At 54.1% G+C, this 15,383-nt stretch overlaps 5 protein-coding genes across 5 annotated transcripts; 2 read left to right on the forward strand and 3 right to left on the reverse strand.

Moving 5' to 3' along the window:
- Positions 1-15: 15 nt before the first annotated feature.
- Positions 16-1,636, forward strand: LAESUDRAFT_650537 (uncharacterized protein; the record flags this gene model as incomplete). The annotated part of the gene is made up of 7 exons (XM_040904255.1): positions 16-134; positions 193-294; positions 353-464; positions 526-652; positions 703-896; positions 945-1,087; positions 1,147-1,636. The coding sequence occupies 7 exons, from the start codon at positions 16-18 to the stop codon at positions 1,634-1,636; spliced, it is 1,287 nt and encodes a 428-aa protein (XP_040765460.1).
- A 751-nt stretch (positions 1,637-2,387) lies between these two features.
- Positions 2,388-3,269, reverse strand: LAESUDRAFT_650794 (uncharacterized protein; the record flags this gene model as incomplete). The annotated part of the gene is made up of 4 exons (XM_040904262.1): positions 2,388-2,454; positions 2,514-2,754; positions 2,808-2,935; positions 3,001-3,269. Coding segments are annotated over 4 exons (705 nt in total), but the record flags the coding sequence as incomplete, so codon positions are not given.
- Positions 3,270-7,680: 4,411 nt separating this feature from the next.
- Positions 7,681-11,267, forward strand: LAESUDRAFT_724718 (uncharacterized protein). The gene is made up of 11 exons (XM_040908679.1): positions 7,681-8,454; positions 8,879-9,104; positions 9,162-9,440; positions 9,493-9,539; positions 9,593-9,711; positions 9,764-10,133; positions 10,188-10,221; positions 10,275-10,353; positions 10,421-10,754; positions 10,813-10,951; positions 11,004-11,267. Exons 1-11 carry the CDS (start codon positions 7,898-7,900, stop codon positions 11,067-11,069), a joined length of 2,250 nt encoding a protein of 749 aa, XP_040765462.1. The 5' UTR covers positions 7,681-7,897; the 3' UTR covers positions 11,070-11,267.
- Positions 11,268-11,475: 208 nt separating this feature from the next.
- On the reverse strand, positions 11,476-12,602 carry LAESUDRAFT_677583 (uncharacterized protein). Its single transcript, XM_040905662.1, has 2 exons — positions 12,243-12,602; positions 11,476-12,190 (listed from the first exon to the last, which is right to left on the reverse strand). The coding sequence occupies exons 1-2, from the start codon at positions 12,328-12,330 to the stop codon at positions 11,559-11,561; spliced, it is 720 nt and encodes a 239-aa protein (XP_040765463.1). The 5' UTR covers positions 12,331-12,602; the 3' UTR covers positions 11,476-11,558.
- Positions 12,603-12,774: 172 nt separating this feature from the next.
- LAESUDRAFT_724720 (uncharacterized protein) lies at positions 12,775-15,383 on the reverse strand. Its single transcript, XM_040908680.1, has 7 exons — positions 15,113-15,383; positions 14,936-15,061; positions 14,837-14,885; positions 14,637-14,777; positions 13,297-14,587; positions 13,193-13,244; positions 12,775-13,135 (listed from the first exon to the last, which is right to left on the reverse strand). The coding sequence occupies exons 1-7, from the start codon at positions 15,168-15,170 to the stop codon at positions 12,846-12,848; spliced, it is 2,007 nt and encodes a 668-aa protein (XP_040765464.1). The 5' UTR covers positions 15,171-15,383; the 3' UTR covers positions 12,775-12,845.

The raw sequence follows: 15,383 nt of genomic DNA on the forward strand, positions 1-15,383 counted from the left end.
CAGTCTCCTTCAGCAATGCAGGCTCACTCTCACTACGGTTCTACTGCCACCGCCGCAGCACCACACCCAGCCAACGGCCAGAACCACAGTGACGACGTGAGGCGGACAAAGATCCTCCTGCTGGGCATGCGGAGGTGCGATATAACACCCATGTAAAGTCGCGAACGTCTTGGATGAACTGCATCCCTGTAGGAGCGGAAAGACATGTATCCAGCAGGTCCTATTCAACGGCCTGGATCCGAAACAGTCGATGTATGTCGAGAGGACAATGCGCGTAACTAAGCATATCTATGAGTGCGTCCGCTCTCCCGCACACCACCATGCTCTGACGAGTGGCGGTCAATCACCTCAGCACAGTTATACCGCTTGAAATATGGGACTGCCCGGGAGACATGCCACTGGACGCTCTGGAGGGGGTCGATTTGAAGGACATCGACACTGTAATATTCGTCATCGATATACAGGTACGCTGGGTTCTTGTCCGTCAAATTATGAGCTTACAAGGTCTTCGCCCGCGAGATGCAGGACATGTACCAAGCTCCCATTAGCAAGCTTGTGTACTCCTTTATCGACGCTTATCGGAAGAATCCACAGATCAACTTGGAAGTCTTCGTGCATAAGGCTGAGGCAATGTCTGACGACTATAAGATTGGTACGTGGTAGCGGCATTGCAGCGTTGTTGCCTATGAACATCCCAAGCAGATAATTTCCGATACATACAAGGGCGCATACTCGAGGAGCTCGTAGACGAGGATCCCGAGTTTGAGCAAATGCCCATCAATTTCCAGCTCACGTCTATCCATGACCACTCCCTGCACGATGCGTTCTCCCGAGTAATACAACGATCCATCGAGCCCCTTCCATATTTTGAGGACCTTTTGAACGTCTTCTGTGCTGTCAGTGATTTTATCATACGCAGTGAGCAGACATTAACCCCTTCGCAGAACTCGCAAGCATCAAAAGCATTCCTATTCGACATCAAATCGAGGCTGTATGTTGCTACAGATGCGTCACCGGTGGACGCGCCAACGCATAACATCTGCAACGACTATCTCAAAATGCTGAATTCATTTGGGCCATTATACAAGTGATCGCCGCGTCTTCTCCTGCGCGTTCAATGTTGCTCATTGAGGAATGCCCGTCTAGGTCCGCAATCGCCAGTCCATTGCACCATCACACTTCTCCATCCCCGCGCGCATTAACATCGCAATCACCTGCAACGCTGACGCCAAAATCCACTCTCCAGATCCTTCCAAGTCATTCCGCAAGTCCCCGGTTATCCCCTCTTCCGAGGTCACTAGTACCAAATTCGCCTCGTGTACCTGGCTCGCAGCCCGCTATGTCCCCCGCCGACCCCGGCTCTGCGAGTGCATCGCATCAGGCTAGCCCCAGTGCGAAGGAGCTTTTCTACCCGAGCGCAGCGACCGCGCTCTCGCCTTCGACCGGGGCAGGAACAGGCACAATCATTACATATCACGTCATTACACCACAAGTTGCCCTATTAGCGATTCTTCCGACAGCGACCTTCGAAGCACACCGCGGCCTGGTGGAGTATAATGTGGTCTTCTTCAGGGAAGGTGTACAGGAAATTTGCGAGGTGGAGAAGGAGGTGCGGAGGCGGAGCTCGCAAGGCTGATTTAGCACACGAGTCCTTGATGAGAGTCTGATGCGCTTTGCATTGATGACGGGATGGCAATACATTGGGCTCCTTTCCCCAGATACTAGTGCTGCACTCGTACATACACACTTGCATACGCATACGTTTTACATTCGAAACATTTTTTGCCAATTGCTCATAGGTTATTGCTACTTGGGGCTTCCGGAGTCCCGTCGAGCGTTAAATGAATGTATCGCTGCATGTAAACTTACGCTTAGCCATAGCGATGTGGTAGAGGTGGAAGTTTCTGCGTCAATGAATACGGTTCGTCTCGCATGTGCCCGACAACGTCAATGCGCCGCAAATTGGAGAAGTTGCCATCCCAGCCATGGCCCTCATACTCCTCGTCTTCGGTAACCGGCGTGGGCGGGTTGTGGTCCGGATTTGCGACATGGAACCCGCGCATGCGCCCCTTCTCCGGATACGTATTGGCAGCAAGCTTGCCAGCTTCGCCTTTTGTCGGATACGTACCCGTCTCGCCTCTTATCGCATTCGAGGCCCAACATCCGCTGACGCTCCCGCTTCCCGCCTCGCTATTGTAGCCTGGTTCAGCAGGATCGTCTTGCCACGACCGCTCGATTGAGCCTTCCCTCCTCTTCTCGCGCTTCGCCTGCATGCGCGCGATACTCCTGCGTCGGTCCTCCATCCAGTTTTCTTCGTCCTCGGGTGACAGGAACGACCGTGAGGTACCTTCTGGTCCCAATGGGATGGTGCGAACACCCACAGCGGCCAGTGAGTGGAGTATGGAAGCATGCGACCGAGTAGTGGTCATGCGATGAGCGTGCAGACAGGATGGACTGCTTCTGTCAGTCCGATGAGTAACTTGCTACTGAATGAAGAAGGACTGAGTGCATACCCTGGGCTGAATACGAACTCGCCGCCAAGCTGCGTTACGTCTCCGCCCTTTTCCCATACAGGCATGGCGACTCGTATGGCGTTCCTGACCACCATTGCCAAACCGCCGAGGGGCCCATGACGAATGTACTCTCCCTTCTCGATGTCTGGCCCCGCATCCTGCGTCTTTCGAGTCATACCGAGCGCCTCATGCAAACGAAGGGTCGGATCGGTAAAGAATTCGAAAGGCATACGGAAAATATCTGCGAATATTTGTCAGAAACAATATCATAAGCGGACGTAGGAAATTACGGACTCCGATACGACTTGATCATCGCCGGCGAGCCTACTCCAATAACAATGAGATCACAATCTGCACGCCGCAACGCCTCCATTTCGACATTGCATGCGATGTGGTACATGTAATCCTGATCAGCAGCACACCTATAGATTCCAAAAGAAAAGAAATGAGATATTGCATATAAACCATCAATCGGCTTGTGACGTACCAGAAATGCCTAATGAAGCAGACAATCGTCCTCCTGTCCCTGATCAGCTCGCCGAACTGAATCCGCAGGCCATTCTGCGCTACAACGCACAGCGAGCTGGCGTATCTCATCTGCTCCTTGGTCGGAGGCGTGAACTCGTCAAAGTTCACGTTTGATACGAACTGCTCATGCCGCTGGTGCTGCCGCTGCTCCCTGAGAGAAAATGGTGCATGCGAGCGTGAACGCTTTTCTCTATGCGCTTGCGGCAAAGTCTGAGAGTATGATGTCATGGCAGGTGAGGGGGCCATATATTGATGCATGGGGGTTGCCGGTGCAGATCCGCGCGGATAGGGTGGGAATCTTGACGCTTGCGTACCAGCACTGCGCGTGGTAGTAGCAGCTCGTGAAAGATGGTCAGATTGCTGGTCGAAGCTACGGCCACGAATCGAAGTATGTCCCTGCGACGAAGGAGGAGAGCGAGTCGGCGGGGGTACTCGAGCGGGAGACGGTTCACGAAGTGTCGGAGGAACAGTGCGACCCCGCGAACTTTGAACAGCAGGAGCCGGAGATTGTGCACGATATTCGGGTACAGGAGGTGGAGGTCGCGTACGATAAGGACGTGGCGTGATCGTGTAGGATGGTCGATAATCAGCAGTCAGGTACTGATGCCGATCCGAATGTGAAGGTTCAGGAGCAGGAGACTTCGATCGCGTCCCTCTATCTTCTTGCACGCGAGCAGGAGGCGTTGATCCACGCACAGGGGAGGATGTATGTGCAGTGCTTGCACGTCTATGAGTGAGGCTCTGTGTCTGAGACTGCACTTCCGTCTCTGCCCGTGCCTGCTCTCGAAGCTGGGCAACCGGCAAGTACACTGACTGCCTCGTCTCCTCTCTTGTCGTGCGTCTCGCGTTCTCCCTTGCCGCCTGCCTGGCCTCGTCCTTTGCCCGCTTCTCTTCTTCCTCTTTGACCCGTCTCTCGTCGATAGCCCGCCTCACTGCTTCCTCTTTTGCCCTCCTCGCTTCTTCTTTGGCCTGCTGTGCTGCTTCTAGCACTGCCTGCCTGGCCTCTTCCTTAGCCCGCCGCTCTTCTTCCTCTCTGGCCCGCTCGGCTTCTTCTTGGATAATCCGCCTCGCTGTCTCCTCTTCAGCCCGCCTCGCTGCTTCTTCCTCCTTAGCCCGCCGCCTTTCTTCCTCCTTAGCCCGCTCGGCTTCTTCTTGGGTAACACGCCTCGCTGCTTCCTCTTGAGCTCGCCGCGCTGCTTCCTCCTTGACCCGCCTCGCGTCCTCCTTCGCCTGTTGCACTTCCTCTCGCGCTGTGTGTCTCAACTCTTGCCTTGTCGCGTGCCCCACTTCCTCTCTCGATCTCTGTCTGCTGTCGTTCCTTACCGTCTGTCTGGCTTCCTCCTTAATTGTCTCTCTTTTCCTCTGTACGTTATCGACCGGAGGACTTCTGGAACGAGTGGGTGCCAAATTGTCCTGCGCTACTGCGTCATAAACAGCGACGGGCACGGCAGTTTGCACTTCGCGCGGCCGAGAGGGTGGACGAGGAATTGGCGACTTGGCACGAGGTGTGGGAAGTGGGAGAGGAGTTGGAGGCTCAGACGGTTGTGGCGGTGTAAGGGGAAGCGGTGCAGGCGCGAACAGCTCTATTTGTGGGATGATTGAAGCTGGTAAAACATAGAATTGAGGTGCACAGTCGGATCTCATCGGCGCAATCTGCGATGCAGCGAAGCTTCGATGATCATCAGGTGATGGTGCGCGAGCGATGGGAGCGGGAATTGGTGGAACAGGGCTTGTTGCTGTTCGCGTAGGAGGAATGGTGAGGGCACGTTTGACAGATCGATACGTCTCGTCCTGATCACTCTTCTCAGCTGTCGGAGCGGGCGATATGATCGTTGTGTACCGCCGGGAAGAAGCCGGCTTAGAACGTTCTTCTCCAGCGCCACGACCTGAAATGGAGCCATTGTGACTAGATTTTGCTGCGAGCTTGTCCTCATCGAGAACCGCGAAATCCGAAAGGCGTTTGAGATTTCGCTCGGTCAATCGTGGCCTTTCAGGCTCTCTCGTCAAAGTTTCTTCTTTTCGCGCCGGCGATGCACTAGGAGCGTCTCGAGGACGTACGCCCAAGAAGGCGAAGGTCACTGACGGCGGGGAGATGCTTTCCCTGCTCGTGCTGTTCTTCCTGTCGACGTCAGCACCAACCGTCGACAGACTCGCCACGCTCGTGTTTGCGCTCGGTGTCAAAGGGGGGCCAAGGCTAACATTAGGCAGTCCGGAGAGGCCGAGACTGACATGGCTCAAGCTCTTCTTCGGCTTATGCAGACTGAAGGGAGCCGAGTTGCCGCCAGCGACTTGATCGTTATCAGTGTCAGCAGAATCGGAGACATCACTTGCTGAGAGCATTCCAGGTGACGACGAATCTGTTTCTCTCGCGCCCTGTACTTGCAGGTACGGACCATGCAAGGAAGACCGCCCAGAGCTAGCGCGGGCCACGCCACGAGACGAATCCGGCCGCTGTACTGCCGCCGATGATTCCACCACGATTGTAGTACGGCCAGCTCGAGCCAGGTAGTCCGCCGAGTCGCTCGATTCGGAAGATTTTCGTATCAACGGTCGCTGGCCTGGATTCGACACTTTTCGTCCGCGGACATTTGATGTCTCGCGCAGCTTTTCATGGGCACTATGGCGTTTGCTCGAAGCCCCAGGCCGCCTGGGCTTCAGTGTCACCTCTTCGTCGCACTTAGCGAAACGCGAGGGCGAGTCCACAGACGAGGACTGGCCCACAGACGAAACTTCGAGAGATGAAGGCTCCGGTGGGATACACAGCATTGGGAACTCCGCGCTATGGATTGCAACGCTCGAAGACGAATCACGCTCGGTACCACCTTTGCTCTCGTCCCCATATGCAGGAGTAGAATGCAAGAGGGGCCGCGATGGAGGACGTGAAATGTCCTGCAATAATGAGGCCGGCTGCGAAGCGTAACCGATCAGCGCATCGGAGCTGCTTAAGCTGAGACCATCGTCCGGGGTCATTGGCGGAGTGATGGATGCTGCCGAGCGCGGATTTGAGTGTACATCTACAGGAGGCGATTCAGGAAGTTCTGGATCGCTATTGACTGGTGCAAAGAAATACCCGTGCGATTGGCGGTCGTCGTACGTGTATTGCGATATCGGAGTGAGATCCGCGTTTGTTTCCTTCTGTAGAGTAGTGATGAGATCTGCGACGGAATCCACTGGACGTATCTCCGGCGCAGGAGTGGCTTGTACTTGTAAGTGAGCCTCTTTTGCAGGAGTGCGTGGAGCAATGGAGCGGGAATGCCTGCGATCCTGAGGCCGAGATTCCATTCGGTGTTCAGTCTGATGTCGGAGCTGCGCCTGCAGGCGTACCTGAGGTGGAGTCGGAGGCAACTCAGCCTCGGAGTAATAAGCCTTAGAATCCCTGGTCGGTTTGAATCTCGAGCGAAGCGTACGCAGCGGCCGTGTAGCCGTGTTATCCGAGTAATAACCATTCGGCTGGTCCTGCAATAGTCGATACGCTGACGATGGTGTATAATGGTCCGAGCTGCTCGATGGATACGTTATTCCAAGACCTTGGCCGTTCACGTCAGGACTTATAGTGAGGAGATAGTCTTCGCGATTTGGGGACACTTCCTGGTGGGATGAGCTGCTAGGTGCATACCGGAGAGAGGCATTGTTGGAATGGGCCCGCTCTCGCAACGCTTTCAGCGACACAAAGGGATCAGTAGGGTCCGGTGACGGATACCGCGGAGAATACGGGAATGCGGGAGCTGGCTTGCGTCTGACTTTCGACATGAGCGGCAGAGGGACCAGAGGAAGAGATGGTCAAGGTTGCAGAGTCGGCATGGAAAGAGCCCATATGAATGTGCGGGCCTGCCCAAGGCCTGCTGTCTGAATGGGGTGTGGTTTCATCAGTGGCGGACGCGAGGCAAACACGCCGCGGCTAGCACACCGTAACCACGATGTGAAGCCCAGTCGCAGGGTCCCCGACATCTCCTGATGACAGTCCTAGCCGACGTCCAATCTTATCGACGAAGCACCCTGCGTGGCTCAACGTCTTCTCATGGCTGTAATAAGAATTGTTCAAGCAGAAAACATTGGGCAGGTTCCTGCAGACAGATGAATACTGTGTAGACGCAAGTCTAGAGCATAAGGACAAAAAAAGGCCGATTACGAGAGGAAGAAAATCTGCTGCAAACACGTTTACAGGTTGCGCACATGGAGTTCATCTCCGACATTCTTCGGCGATATGCCAATCTCAGCAGTCAGATGTATGGTTATGAGGTTGACCATCGCTTTGCCATCAATTCTGCTATTTTCGACTTGAAACTGCAGCCGGGGAAGCTTTGCATGTGCTTGCTCAGTTCCGCGCACGGCTGCTTGTGGGGTGATAGGTTACATGGCAGAACGCGCGTAAATATGCGTGGTCATGGGTTTGACAGCTCAGTAGACGGGAATAACTGACCTATTGGAGCAGAGGTGGTGGACCTTGTGCCCAGATATATCGTAGGAAAACATCAAGTCATTATAGATGGCCTGTCGACTTGTGCGACGAGCGAGAAAGAGCCCGTCGAGCGTCCACATGGCCGAGAGCGAGAAGATATGCTTAGTCAGCAAGTCACCGACCCGAGCTCGGACAGAATTCGAACTCAAGGAGCAGCAAATATCCCTCTTTCTTCCGTACTTCCACCCAGTCCAAGCACTCTGAGACGTTAGCTGAGCTTCCTATTCATATTTCTCGCTTGCATGTATTCAAGCGGTTGAGCCCGACGAGTCCGCACTGTTCTGATGGCGTCAAGCAAGTCGATCCGAATTTGGTGGGCCGCCGTGTCCCAGCCTGAGCGCTTCCACACAACTTAAGACACGCTTTCCGCCTCGCTGCACTTTCCTCTCGTTCCACAATGTCGCAATCTCCCTCAAAGCCACTCGATATCGTCAGCTCACGTTTTCCGAACCGAGAGTCTCGAGGAACACCAACGGATGCTCCTATAGGATCGGCTTCGCCTAATCCGCGCCTTCTCCGAGCTCAATATACTGGCACACCACCGCTGCCTAACATTCCCCGCCGCGGGACTCCCATAGGCACTCCAAGTATTGCGGAAGACTCGCCGAGACTGCTTCCTGGCTCTTTAACGGTGCCAGAACAACGGCCCTCTAGCGTTTCCATAGGCGGTATCTCTGCACGCCGACCTTCAGACGTACTGGACATTCCCAGCAGCGGACAGGAAGGGAATGCCTTAAATGAGCTGACAGACGAAGAGAAGGCTAGGATATTGAGGAGGCACCTCGTCTCGAGGCAAGAGCGTGAGGGACAGGCTGGCTCGTCCCGTGCGTCTGTGAACGGAGGCTCCGATAACGGCACGGTCTCGAAGCGATCGTCCGTTGCGCACCTCCGCATCCAGCGGGATGAATCCGAGCCATTTCCTGTGCCATACAATGCTCATGGCGCAGACGTGACGTGAGTAATTTGTCTCGTTGCTTCGCTGGACATCGGTGCAACGCGAAGCGCTACCTCGACGTTGGGCTCCGAATGTTGCACCCGTCTTGCATTTATTGGATGCCCGAATGGACCGCGAGCGTCTTTTATACCACCCTCGCCCGGTCCATGTGTTGTGAAAGCGTGGGGAGTACATGCAGGGGTGGATGTGTCCGAGCGTCTGCATGATCCTCGTGGCGTAGGGACACGAGGGTTACGTCTTGATTCTTGCGTACCAGCACTTCGGAGAATCGGAAGCTGCGAGCGTGCCTGTTAGCATCCACTGGCGAGTCAGGAGTCCCCACAATTGTCATTTTGGTCAATTCTAGATTGCCTGCAGGTGTTTTCAGCCATATATCGGAGAAACGATCTACCCAAATACGTGCACTGACACTTCGCTCCACAGTCACAGCATATACAAGTGGCAAGCCGATAAACGGCGACAGGCTGCACGTCCACGAGCAGCATCGTTCTCCGGCTCGACTACGTCTGCTCCGGGCCCCGCGTTCCAGCATATCCACGAGCCAGGCGGGTTCCGCAGGAATTATCTCCTCCTCCAACATGAACACGGCCAATTACCTCACGCTGTGCCTCGCAACTTCATCGAGTTCCTGTACCTCTTCGGGCACTTTGTACGTGTTGTATACCGATGTATACGTTCTGGGCTTCTCACGTCAGCGCAACCATAGGCCGGAGAAGACCTTGAGGAGACCGAGGAGGAAGACGAGTATCCTCGGTGGGAGGACGAGGAGTCGCGCGCGGCTACACCCTCGCCAGCTGAACAAGGGCCTGCAGAGACTGCTCCATTGTCAATAGGTCTGCCACCTGAGACGGTGTCTCATTTATACAAGGCAAATGAGCGCTCGCCGTTACTTGGACGTGACGCCTCGAGATCTAGGTCGAGGAGGCGGAGAGGAGCAAGTGCTCATGCTCATGGTGATGCCAGTGTCACCGACGCTGTGCTGATGGTGTGTCTCTTGTGCTCCGGAAACCGTCGCTTGTTTTGACAATCATTCCTAGCTACTGAAATCCTTCGTCGGTACGGGAATCTTGTTCTTGGGCAAAGCGTACGCGTCCTGCCTACACGATCGATAGTATGGCTTATATGCTTCATGTCTAGTTTCTTCAATGGCGGAATCTTGTTTTCAAGCCTCATCCTTACGTTCATTGCTCTGATTTCACTATATTCGTTCTTGTTACTCGTCAAGGCCAAGTTCGTCGTGTCCGGCAGTTTCGGTGGTATGTGCCATTCACTGTCATTCTCACATTTCACCCTCTGAGCATCTCACAGACATCGGTGGCGCACTGTACGGCCCGTGGATGCGGTACGCGATCCTCAGTTCCATCGTAATCTCGCAACTCGGGTTTGTTTCGGCGTACATCATCTTCGTCTCCGAAAACCTCCAGGCGTTCGTGCTCGCGGTCACGAACTGTGCGAAGCTGCTTGGGATCCAGTATTTTATCCTCCTGCAGATGGTCATATTTCTCCCGCTTGCGCTGATTCGGAACTTGGCGAAGCTGAGCACGACAGCGCTCATCGCGGATGCGTTCATCCTCGCAGGGTTGATATACATCTTTGGCAGTGAGGCTGCCATCATGTCCAAGCAGGGACATGCAGATGTCCAGTTTTTCAACCCGCGGGATTGGCCGCTGTTGATTGGGTATGTCGGCGATTGAGCTTTAAACGATTATGGATGCTGAGATTCTGTGAATAGAACGGCCGTCTTCTCCTTCGAGGGAATCGGGCTGGTAGGTCTTTTTCAACGTGGAATGCTTTCACGTCTCACCCGAACTTCTTGCAGGTCATCCCGATCACAGATGCTATGAAGGAGCCACGCAAGTTCCCTAAAGTCCTCACCGGGGTGATGTTATTTTTGATGGGTACGCACCGCGACTGATGCAGTCAGTTGCTGCAGTTACTAACGTTGTCATTGGCGTTTCTGACCAGTCTTGTTCTGTGGGGGAGGAGTCATGTCGTACCTGACCTTTGGCGCGGATGTCCAGACTGTCGTCATCGTAAACCTTGACACGACGAGCAAGTTCACGCAGGTCGTTCAGCTCCTCTACTCGCTGGCCATTCTGCTTTCTGTGCCACTGCAGCTCTTCCCTGCTGTACGAATAATGGAGAACGGGCTGTTTGAACGAAGCGGGAAGGCGAACGCGCGTGTCAAGTGGTTGAAGAACTGCTTCCGCTTTTTGGTCATCACTTTCTGCGCAGGACTGAGTTACGTTGGCGCAAGTGATTTGGACAAGTTTGTATCGTTTGTGGGCAGTTTTGCATGGTACGTCTGCTTCATGTTAATTCACTCGTGGATAGTATGTTGACCAATGCCCCTCTAGTGTCCCGTTGTGCTACGTCTATCCGGCGATGCTGCATTACAAAGCCTGTGCGCGTACCCGCAAGCAGAAGATCGCCGACATCGCTCTCATGGTATTCGGCATGGCTGCTGCGATTTACACCACAGCGCAGACAGTTCACGTAAGTGATTCCCTCATATTCATAACGTCTGCGGTGCTGATGCCGGTGTAAGCTCATGGTTGCGACCTCACCTGCGGCAGCGCCGAAGCTCGGACGCTGCGAGACCCCTCAAGACTAATTCACCGTGCCTTGAAGGCTCGTTTCCCTGTTCGGACCATATGCATCTTTCCTCATACACTCGCATATACTGGGATGGCATAGATTTACATTGTTTGTGCAAGGTTATTGTAAGCAGTCGCATCTAGTGGTGGGAGGTATCTCAGCATATGTATTGTACCTTACATGTTGTGCATTTGAATCAATCATACTTTCTCCTAGTGGGCATGATTCGTGCATCCGGGTTTGACGATGTTGTTTATGCTGTCCATCTTGGTAGTAACAGCCTCCACAGGGGAAGTAGGCTGTTCTGTATTCAACTTGTTGTCTTTCTGCTTGACTTTGCGACAGTTCACAAGAGCTGCATCGAAGACCGATTCTCCCCAAGGCTAGTCGCATTTGCACAGCCTCGACATCAAGCGTGCTTTGAGAATACAATTGCACTGAAGAAGGTACAGTTTACACTGTTGTACAAGTTAAATGCTACAAGTACAGGGGTTTCTTCCGCTTTTTACGGTACAAGAATTTCCTCCTTCCAGTTCCCGCTGGAGCCCTGGCGCGTCCACTTGATCCTCCTGTTCGGGAAGACACTGCTCGTCACCCAATCGACCTCCACCGGCTCAATGATGACGAGCGCGAAATTGCTCAGAGACATCTCCTGCACCTTCTTCTCTGCTGCTGTCTTTGCCTCGCCCAAGTTGGGCACAGACGTGGGCCACGTCTTTGCCTCGTCGAAAGAGGAGAGGTGTGTGCCCGGGTCAGGCGTGCACCACATCGCCCTGAACTGCGGGCTCATCTCGCTCCACACCTCCTTCCTCTTTTTCTCCCAGTCGAAGCCCTGCTTCTCGAATTTCGAGAGGTCGAGGTAGGTCGAGGGCTCGAAGGAGTCGAAAGTTGGGTTCGAGGGGGTCGGGACGATGTGCGCGAAGCCCGCGATACGGAGCTGCTCCTGAGTGCCGTTAAAGTGCCAGACGAGCTCGGTGCGCATGTTGTGCAGCATCTGCGTCACCTTTGGCGTGCGCACGTCCGTGGATGTGAGGATCACTGGGCGGTCGGGGCTGTCGATTGGGTAGAGGATACCCCGGTGCATGTGCGAGCGGACATGCGGTGCGCCCTCGGCGTCGACAGTGGCGATCTGGTAGACTATGGATTGAAAGGTCAACTAGGGCGAAATGGGGTAGGAAATTGCACGCACTGTTCTGGTCGATGTTCTCTGGTTTCCTCTGGATGGAGGAAAGGACCTCAATCCATCGCGGAGCACTGGGAACGTCGGTGATAGACATAACGTGAATGAGTAGTGATGAAGTGATATCGAATACTCGGTGAAGGGGGACGGGTTGGCCTCTTATGTAGGCCACGGACAGCGAAGGACACGGTCATTCGTCATCGTCGTCATTCTGGCCAGGTCGAGGTGGAGGGCTGTCTGTCCCCGGACCTGTTGCGGATGAACCTAGACAGCGCATTCGAATCGGTGCCGGATCCTGCTGACCGCGGGTTTTGAACTCGATGATGAAGTACCGAGACCATGATCTCGGCCAAGTTCCACTGCAATCTTTTTCCGGGCTTCATGTACATTCACCCTCTGAACGAAATGCCGAGAGCCATACACGGTGCACTCCACGCACACGGGCCAATGGGAATAGCTGCAGAGCAAGGCGAGACTTCGACTGCTGAACACGGTCACATGACATGACTGGTTATGTATATCGCGTCGCGACCCGGGAGCCAGCCATTTCAACAGGAGTTCCATTTGCCGATCTGAGCTAAAACACACATTATACTACCAGCTGGCTGTTCGTTACTGAAGTTCGTTCTCGACGGTAGCCATTTCTGCCATGACTCCTGCCTTCCAGCGGTCCACCCAGTCCACCAGACCTCGTGCCATCTCTAGTCCTTCTTGCTTGCGTTTACCAGTCTCTCCTTCCTGTCTCTTCCTTGCCTTCGCACCTGCCCCCTTCTGATACGCTTCCTCAATAGCGTCAGCCCATTCGCCGGTCTCGTACGATGTTCTTGACAGCTCAACGCCGACTCCTTCTGTGTCCAGCAACAGGCGAAGACCATGTTCCTCTATGAAGAGCGGTCTCGGGACTTTGATGGTTTGGTCAGCCGTGAGCATAGGAACTATCGGTTAGTGGGAGAGCTCACCATATACGAAGGGTGTGCATGCATCGACACATTCAGATACTGTGCCATAGCCCTAGATGCACGCATTCGTTGAATCAGAGCCCGTCGATGACGAAGGCACTTACGAGTTTCCCTAAGAGGACGTCCGCAACAGCAGTCAGATCAGGCATGTACACGTCTCGTGGAGCGACGTAGAAGTTCCCAGGGAGTTCCTCGCCGTCTTCCCTAGCCCATTCTTTCGAGACGCCACACACGATGGCGATCCAGGTTTCATCAGGCAGTAGACGAGGTTCCTCCTCTTCAAAGCCGTCCTCTGCTTCGGGCACCAATTGCTCGCTGACATCGTCAAATCTATCTGATACCAGCCTCTGTTCTGTAACAGGAGATGCAGGGATCCTGTTGAAAGTGGGAGCCTGAGCAGGAGGCGGGGACTTGTTGACTACCGGTGAAGTCGTCATGATGACAGGAGGTGCTCCAGGTATCGCCAGTTGAGACTTTCCACGAGCTCTAGTGATGACACGCGGAGGAGGTAGACCAGGCGATGACGGAGGCTGGGACATATAGCTGCTCAAGTTCATAGAACGAAGTGCAACAGACAGTAAATCAGGGTCAGGAAAATATTCCTTGGAGAGATCACTTGGCTTCGGTAGTGGAGCCTCTCGCGGAAACACATTTATTGACTTGGAAGTTGGCAATACGAGCGGTCCCGGAGTTCCAACGCGGGATGGCAAGCCATTCACCGGTCTGGATGCAGCGGAAGCAAAGGGCCCTGGGGTGCCTGCACGAGAAGGAGAGCGGCTGTGAATGCGGCTCTGCGGCTTACGGAAAACTTGACCTCCGAACGATACAATCAGGATCTTGGTAGTATCCGGGTCTTGCAGATACGGCGGTACACCGATTGAGTTGAGCAATTTACGACGACCTGCGGGGGTGTACACGGATGGGTTGGGAGAGCGAACGAGTAATGGAGCCGGGAGCGCTATGCGAGGGATTGGTTTGGGACCATACGGCGCCGGGAACTCCACACTTGGATGCAGATTGTAGCTAGTCGGCGAGCCCAACAGATGTTCCACAACTTCCGGCGCAAACCGCTGAAGTATGTTGTCGACCCAAGACGGCGAAGGTAGATCAGGATGCACAGTAAAAGAGGGGATCGGAATGGCGCCAGGTAGCCGCAACAAGAGATCCGCGCAACGAAACCCCAAGAAGATCTCATCGACTAGAGGTTTCAACGCATCCGCAGCCATTGGGACATCAGGAGGGAGGATAATTTGGGCCTGCAATTGCTGCACATCGAGATCATCAGGGCGAGGACTGGCTTTGTCGATGAATGAAGTGGAAAGGTAGCTATACACAGAATCGAAAGAGAAATTGGTTATCAATACAGATGGTATACCTGCGGCATTGGCGGCGAGGCTGAGGTGTACTCAGTTTGGCACACATATTTCATGTGGATGCAACTCACCAACCGAGGAACGCAGCGTCACTCAACACGCAGTCGACGCCGATTTCCGTGAGCCACTGAGACTCCTCGATTACCTTTCTATCTTTCTTCCGAAGGAAGGACTGCAATACATCCACGCTCTTCTGACGATCGACTCGATACCTGCGTGGCCGGCTGTCAGGCTCAAGGAACAACATAAGGCCGAGAAGGAGCATACTCACGCGAGTGGTTGTACAATGACGGGATCTATGTCGGCATAACGATACAGGGCTGCAGAGAACTGAGGCCTGAATTGACCGCAACGGAATGTATGCACGCACCCCCTTGAGCTATACTATCCGCGAATACATGCTTGGCCGCCGAAGAAACGATATTTACAATCGGTTGAGGCTCCAGACTGAGAAGATGGCGCGCAAATGCAGATACACGAGTGGCATGCCCGTACCCTGTGGTGGCGAAAGTCAAGCTGCGACAGTCAGCTAGGTCTTTTCACTGACCATGTCCAGAGCAATAGTATGCAAAACAATGTCCCCTATGCGCTGGCGGTCCAGACATTACGATTAAACTGAATTACTGTAGAATCCCTATGTCCGTGGAATGTCCCTGAATAAATAGGAGGTGGTGTCGGGCTCTAACAACACATCAACGAGGAACGAAGCCGTGAAGATTGAAAAGAGCTAGAATTAGGTCTGCGCAAACTATAAAATGCTCGTAGAGTGCCGTCTCAGCAAAAGTTTGACGCAGACCGCAGGGGATGGTGAAATGTCG

The sequence above is a fragment of the Laetiporus sulphureus genome (genome assembly GCF_001632365.1).
Source record: "Laetiporus sulphureus 93-53 unplaced genomic scaffold LAESUscaffold_14, whole genome shotgun sequence".
Lineage (NCBI taxonomy): Eukaryota > Fungi > Basidiomycota > Agaricomycetes > Polyporales > Laetiporaceae > Laetiporus > Laetiporus sulphureus.

Bases quoted from the DNA above. Each gene is read 5' to 3' on its own strand.
- LAESUDRAFT_724718 (XM_040908679.1), top strand. From the start codon at position 7,898: ATGTCGCAATCTCCCTCAAAGCCACTCGATATCGTCAGCTCACGTTTT. The intron at 8,455-8,878 runs GTGAGTAATTTG...TTCGCTCCACAG, and splicing joins GCTCATGGCGCAGACGTGAC to TCACAGCATATACAAGTGGC. The intron at 10,222-10,274 runs GTAGGTCTTTTT...AACTTCTTGCAG, and splicing joins CCTTCGAGGGAATCGGGCTG to GTCATCCCGATCACAGATGC.
- LAESUDRAFT_677583 (XM_040905662.1), bottom strand. From the start codon at position 12,330: ATGTCTATCACCGACGTTCCCAGTGCTCCGCGATGGATTGAGGTCCTT. The intron at 12,191-12,242 runs GTGCGTGCAATT...TTCAATCCATAG, and splicing joins AGAGAACATCGACCAGAACA to TCTACCAGATCGCCACTGTC.
- LAESUDRAFT_724720 (XM_040908680.1), bottom strand. From the start codon at position 15,170: ATGTCTGGACCGCCAGCGCATAGGGGACATTGTTTTGCATACTATTGC. The intron at 13,245-13,296 runs GTAAGTGCCTTC...GCGTGCATCTAG, and splicing joins ACGTCCTCTTAGGGAAACTC to GGCTATGGCACAGTATCTGA. The intron at 13,136-13,192 runs GTGAGCTCTCCC...AAACCATCAAAG, and splicing joins ATGCACACCCTTCGTATATG to TCCCGAGACCGCTCTTCATA.